The sequence below is a fragment of the Schistosoma mansoni genome, chromosome 2 (genome assembly GCF_000237925.1).
Source record: "Schistosoma mansoni strain Puerto Rico chromosome 2, complete genome".
Classification (NCBI taxonomy): Eukaryota; Metazoa; Platyhelminthes; class Trematoda; order Strigeidida; family Schistosomatidae; genus Schistosoma; species Schistosoma mansoni.
In genome coordinates, this window is record NC_031496.1 from 8,025,029 (window position 1) to 8,032,305 (window position 7,277).

A 7,277-nucleotide genomic window follows, 5' to 3' on the forward strand; every position below is an offset into this window, starting at 1 on the left:
AACCCTGAGATACAGGTACATCCAGCTGACAAGTCCCAAATAGGACGAAACGCACGTCCTGTATTCCACTGCTAGCCACTACCCATCTTTGCTTATAATGCTTGGGAATTAAGGCAATATCGAAGCAATACGCCCAGTATATGCACCCATACCAATAAGAGACTGATCAATTTCAGTCCTAAACATCAATGGGAAGATTCAAACAAACAATACTAAGTGAATTTGAGTGTAATATATTGTTTATGAGTATATCTTTGATAGATTTCACACTATATAAAACCGAATTAGAGTCCTTATTTAATGCTGTTCAGTCTTCGAAATATATTATTTTTCATTTTTCGTCTTTATCTGTTAACCAGAGACCACTGGATATTTGTAATTGAGGTTTATAGGAAAGTTTAAAACTACGTTGTCATAACAATGTAAAAAATCGTTTTTCATTGTTAACATTACGACCTTTTTTGTCGTAGTAGCGTGTTAACCTATTTTTAATCGTTGGCTACTACGAAAAGGGACCTTTTGAAGTTGCTTCACTAGTTTGTGGATTTGACCTTTAGCTATGTCGAACATGTGTGTTTCAACTCGGGCTCCCATTCAGCATCACAAATTTTCGTTTGGTGTATACTATATTCATGGTTCCCAGTTGTGCCAAATTTCATGTGAATTAAATAAATAAATGATGACTGACAATTACGCTTCATTTGACTCGAGACAAATAAAAACTAAGATGATTTGCAAACAAAATATATTCCTGCCAATCCGTACAACAATGTTCTGTGCAATAAATAACAAAAATACAAGAGATCCAATAGAGTTTGCATGCGAAATACCTAGTGTCTTCTAGATCCATCTGCTACTACTGATTGAGTGGGAATAGACCCATTAGCATATTCAGGTTTTGGCCTTCATTAAGCATCTTATAATTAGGATTTTGTCATGCTAGTAACTAGCACTTAATGCCAAACTTTCTACTTGAAACAGTTAACCACGTGTTTGTTTCATCATTAATGGAACTAGTTTGGAATTTGATTTTTTCAGCACCACTCTCCAGGATCAGATTCACCTTAAAATACTCAGCATATGTAGTTTACTGTTTATAATTAATATAGGACTAGAATTATTGCATTCTTTTATCACAGACATTAGTTGATCAATAGTTAAGGCGTTCAAATTTCAGCTACAAAATCGTAGGTTCAAAACTCTTTTTACATACTTCAGTTTGAGTAACCGCACAAGTACTACCAGCACTTACATCTAGAGTGTGGCTTCAAGTTATGTGCATGAATCTATATCAGATAAATGCGTTCATAAAACGTTATTTGATTAAAATCAATTCATATTCTCACCATCACTGTATTCTGATTTATTATTATTTGTAGGTGAGAATGGAAAATGTCACCGTCTTAGGTGAAGATGTCATTGTATCTGATGAATTATTTGTAAATGGTGCACGTGTACTACCACACAAAAGCATTGCTCAATCAGTTGTTGAACCACAAATTATTATGTAATATGCCTGGGATGAAAACTCTTGTAAAAGTGCTGTGATCAAAACTCTTTCTTCTTTTCCTATACTCGTACTATTCTTATAATCGGTGCTATTCTATCGCCTTTTTATTTCAACAGTTTGTTTACTACATAGGAATATTATTTTTTTTTTGTGTTCCACCGACTGCTGTTATAATTTTTATTTTGTTTAATTTCTTTCTTTTTTGTTCAATTGAAAAATTGCCTCTCACTTATTTTGGACATTCTTATTACCAATGTATGGAACAAAATTTTTATTTGTGATCCAGTGCTGTTTTTTTTTCTATTTTTGTTTTATGTTGTTAAAAGTTGATAGGATTTCGTGTGTTTTAATCAGTTGTTAGATTCAATACTGTTGAATAGTTTGCTTTTTGTGTTTTTTTATTATTTCTGTATTTAAATATATGCATCATTTGGATTTGAATTGGTTCAGTAATATGGATTTTATCCTAAATCGACTTGTTATATTCATATTTGGCAAATTAAACTTTCTAGGTTTTTTATACGTAATATTTGTTTTAGCTTATTCCGTCTAGATACTTGGCTTTTGCTCGGTCTGGAAGGACATTGGCTTAATTTTTCACGATAACTTAATTGAGCCTGCCACTCCCTTCGAGACATAAGTTACCAAACAGAGATCTCTGAGCAACTCCGTCCTAGGCTCTCCTTTGCAGTTGTTGCCAAGTGACATTCGTTGTCTTAGTGTCTGCCCTCGACTCCTGACGCTATCTTTTCTATAGCTCACCTCTTCTTTTGCCTAGAGGACTCCAAGTTGGGGCTTGCCTTGTGATGATTTCCATAAAGTTTATTCTGTCCACCCAGTGTCTTCTAATTTGCTCCTCAGCTGACAGCCTCTTGGTTTTTGCCCGAAGCTACTGTTCGAACCCCATGTAAGGGAGCGGTATTGGACGTAGGGTTTGCAATCCTATCTCGTAAAAAAGAATCGCACTACAAAGTAGGTAACTGGAGAAGCCAACCAAACTCTACTCGGTGTTAAAGGGACCTTCGCTGCAATATACTATTATAACGTTGAAAAACTGCTCTTTGCACTCACGCACTTTTTAACTGATAATGCTAGACATTAGAATCACTAGATAGATCACGCGGTAGGCACAGACACAAGGTCCCACCAAGGACTGGGAAACGAAAATGGCTCGGACACTAGTTTATTGACATAAGTACAAGCGGCAAAACAGTGAAATCCAGGGTATCAGAGCAAGATACAAAATGCTCACCTATATTCCCATGACTGGGTGTCTGTCTCCGCTCATTGACCAACCACACCTTACTATCGGTATATTAAGTAGTTTTTTTCAACCACTGAGTTATGGGTTAAAATCCAGTACTGTTTACGTCAGTTTTGATAGTCGATTAGTACGGAACAAAACGTAGAATTCAATGCTAATGCGTGTACTTATATTTCATTACTCCATTTTGTTAGAATTCGGTCAAAAATATAAAATCTGTGTTTTGCCTAATTCAATAACCGAAGCTTGTATTCACCTGATGCAAAATGACTACGTAGTATGTGGTACTGATGTCGACAGATATAAGTTGTATATATCACTAATCGGAAGTGAAAGACCCGGCAACAGAAGGTTAAGAAGATCTAAGAAAACAAGAACAGATAGTGATTGGCGTGTAAAAGAAGAAGCAATCAAGTCTGCGACGATTGATTGACGTTTTGCAAATGTAGTATTTACTGTATTGTTCTCAGATTTTACCAAGATATTCTGTAATATTGTATTAAAATATACTTGATTGTTACCACTAGTGTTCTCGTCCACTACAAGTGTAGTATGCATTCAGATCCATCATTAATGCGATTGAAGTAGTAACATGGTTTATGGGCTAACACTTAGTTTCGTTCAGTTTGTTTTTGATGCGCTACCGATGGCAAAAAAAGTATCACCAACTGATTAAAGTATTGTTTTCTATTGACTGAAACTTTCGTGCTGTCTGTATTGATTAGTGATTATCAACACAATTTCCAATTCTTATAAGTCACTTTAACTGTTGACCGACTTGAGCAAAAAGTAAATTTGTGGCTTTATAGGTAAAATATTCTGATTTCGAATTTCTACAGATTTCTAGTTGTATTCAGTCATTACAGTGTCTATCCAGAATATGATAATGAAACAATACGTGATGTATGTAGAGCAGGTTAATAACTAGTTATCAGACTTATGATAATGATTGGTCATGAATGAGAATTACTCAGAAAAATGAGGCTAGACTCCCTTTTATTGCATTATATGTCAATCATGTGGTTGTCCTATATTTCTTATTCTCGTTGTCATACATTTTTATTTGGAGTCATTTTAACATATCGCTCTAGTGCAACATAAAAAACTTTACGAATTCAAAATAAATTTACGGTAGTCATGGCTGATCCTCAGCAATACGCATTCACGACCCTGCGCGTGTTCCAGTGAGAATTCGTGGTCGGTAGAGTTCAATTGTGCCGGGTATGAGGCAGTTACCCACCGAAGAAAATGGAAGATGGTCGCGTAATATAGTGGATTGGTTGAAGTCCGACATTAACACCGTGGACTGCCATCTCGGTGATTTAGAAACTAAGCTATGGCTCGCGAGACTGTGATGTTTGAATGAACCAATGACTTCTTTGTATTAATGACTGTTGTGATTTTGAATTCCAAATACAATACATTCGTTTGTGCTCATTTAATACTTCTTGATTAGATTGCGTTATTCCTGGAATTACTAGTTTATACTACAATTCCAATACTTCTGATTATCATACGGACTTTAACGTGGGTTGACCTGTTACACACAAGCAGCTTAAGAACCCTAATATTTATTAATAACGATGATGATCCAAGTGAAACTCAATTCTTCAACTCTATTTAAAATGTTCGAGTGCATGAGGTTTATCAATAAGTATTATAAAAGAGAAATGACCAATTCTATCCAAGAACTTACTCAGAAGATTACTTCCAGGTTTATTAAGAATTTGTTTGATAGCTCTATGGAAACGTCTCACACCTTGTAACTGAGATATGCGCGTTTGAACCACACAGACAATGTCAATTCCATAATAATTATAGGTACGTTTCACTACTGATATCCAAATAGCGTGGAACATAGCCCCAGCAGTTCCTGTCAGCTATCTCTAATCATCTACCATTTCAAAATAGTGCACATCTTGTCAAGTTGCTTAGGTTAGCAGTCATACGTTCTTTGATATGCATTAAGGGACCCTAGAAATCTAACATTGGCCATTATTCAGTAAAAAGTTAATCTTCAGTTATTTCACCATGCAATTTAGACTTAGTTCTGACTACATAAGTATGTTTCCATAGGTGATTTCTTCAAATGAATTGACTTTGTCGAGGTAGTGTAGTAAGAAACATTCATTCTGACGATATTTAGGATCAAAAGTAAAGAGTATGTGTTTACAAAACAAAACAAGTAGAAGAATTCCTTCAAAATGGATGTTCATAAAAACGAACTGGATCACAGCGACAGCAAACCCATAAATTAACGATAATTATTAACACTATTGCAGTTCCGTTGATAAACTTTTTAAAGCAAGAACAACTTGGATGGTGAAATTATTTGGATTCACTCCATTTAGTGTGCTTCAGACTTCCACAGAATTTTTATAGTTGAATTCATAGGTCGATTAAGGCAAGACCACCCCGGAAAACCTGGAAGCACTGGGTGACCGTTTCTTCCTAGCGTGGGACTTCTCAGCAGTGCGTATCCACGATCCCGCGCACTGGAATCGAACCCAGAACATTTGGTCTCGCGCACGAACGCTTAACCAGTAGACCACTGAGCCAGCATTCAAAGGTGTTGATGTTTAGCTTCAACCAACTCACGAAATTGCTTCACTGTCCATCATTGTCTTCAGTGATTCACTGCCTCAAAACAGACCTGGTCGAACTCCACTGATCAAGGATTTTCACTAGAACTCTAGGAAGTACCTCTTGAAGCCAGTCACTAGTGAGCACGTAAAACGGCCGTCCAGTGCTTCCAGGTTTTCTAAGGTGGTCTACCCTTAATGGAATCACGAATTCAACTATTAAATTACTACAATCTCCACGAAACCCCTTTCTGAATATAATGTTTTTGATGTAATTAGATTATGTGCAGTTTAGTGAATATATATTGACGTAATGGAAACGCTTTGCATGTGGATGCTTTTGTTGCTGTTGTGCTCTCTTGGGTAGATGATTTGATTAAAGAGACCTTATTATTCCAACATCCTCAGAGCCACTTCAAATAGAATTTAGTTTTTCATTTACTTACAAGTGTTATATCAGTTGGTCCTAATGGCATTATTTATGATTAGCGGTCTTTCTTTTGTTGCCAATTTACTCTGTCAATCCACGCGTAAAAGCTAAGTCAGTCACAAGATCAGAAGTTAGCAGAGGAAGATAACCAACATCGATACAAGAAACAATAAAGACATAAAAATCTACGACGTTTACCTATGGCAGCCAATGTTCTTCTGCGCGAACTGATTTAACACTTGTGAAGTAACTGAAAAACGGACTTATTTTTGAAGTAGCACTGCAGATGCCTAGACTGGTAGTAAAATTTCCTCATTTTTATTATATGGACAGGAGAACACTTCAACAATTTATACATATGTGTATATATTTTATGAAAGATTTTTATCAGGCGAAGGACATACTACATTATTGGGACATCAATATAAAATCCATCCTTATTGACTCAAACGATGGACATCAGAAGATAGAGGGATTTGCCAATAAAATGTCTTATTTTATGCAATCTAATCATATACTTATATACAAACTGTCTAGCTCACAGATATAGTTAAAATTCATCTTAAAAGTTTGCGTGCTAACGGGATTAGCTTAAAACATGAACCGCTCAGGGCTGTGTTGCATTTCGCTGATTGATCACTTCTTACCCAGTTTGTGCTAGCAGAGACCTAAAGAAGGTATAATCTTCTTGTGTAAAAAATTACAGATATGGTGTTGTTTTTCTCATTTCAGCTCCTAATTCCATCCAACCTCATTTATTTGGAATAAAGTTATTTTCCTGTTTAACTGTGTTCTGATTTGGAGACGTTTCGAGTGAAGTAAAGTTTCAGAAGAGTACTAAGCAATAAGAGTAGCTGGGTCGTAATAAGTGGGACCATAGCACTGGACGACGAGGAAAAATATAAGTCGACTCATGATATCGATGTTAGATGGTCAGGCCAATCAAAGCTCACAACGAAAATAAGTACAACTTGATGCACAAATGCAGTTTTAAGAAACACTGATGCAACAACTTGACATTCACTGCTTGAACCTACACACTATTTCATAAACGTTTTGCGACGCAGCTGCCGGTAGCATTCCAGAATTCAACAATGACCCCAAAAGTGAAAGTACGTTCTTGACGTGGTCCATGAGATGCGAATAATAATCTGTAATAGAGCTCAGCAAGCAAGATGATGTGTGGAAGTCTCAGGTGTCGATACGCAGGTTGATCGTAAAAACTGTGCTGATCGCATGTTGCCAAAGTTACCTTGAGAGCTCGGTTTCAAGTAGAAGGTAGTCCAGCTGTCAGAGATATTCAGGGAATCATCTTCATTGTTTAGTATTAGATATGAAACGAGAAGCCGATGATTATTGTACTCCAGCAGATATCGTCAACAGAGAGTGTCAACAGTCCAAGTTACGCTCACTAATAGAAGACCAATTTAAATGCCACCATAAGATGCTGGTATTAAGAGTAGCCTTTTAACTCGCCTGGATCAAGACCCC

General features: G+C 36.4%; 1 protein-coding gene across 1 annotated transcript in view; it reads left to right on the forward strand.

Annotated features, from left to right (window-relative positions):
- Window positions 1-1,383, forward strand: part of Smp_028730 (mannose-1-phosphate guanyltransferase) — a gene marked incomplete at both ends in the record, with an annotated part of 17,760 nt that extends 16,377 nt beyond the window's left edge. Inside the window, one exon of the mRNA XM_018795547.1 lies at window positions 1,378-1,383. Coding sequence (XP_018649849.1) covers window positions 1,378-1,383 — 6 coding nt within the window. The remainder of the gene's footprint in view (window positions 1-1,377) is intronic.
- Window positions 1,384-7,277: the final 5,894 nt, after the last annotated feature.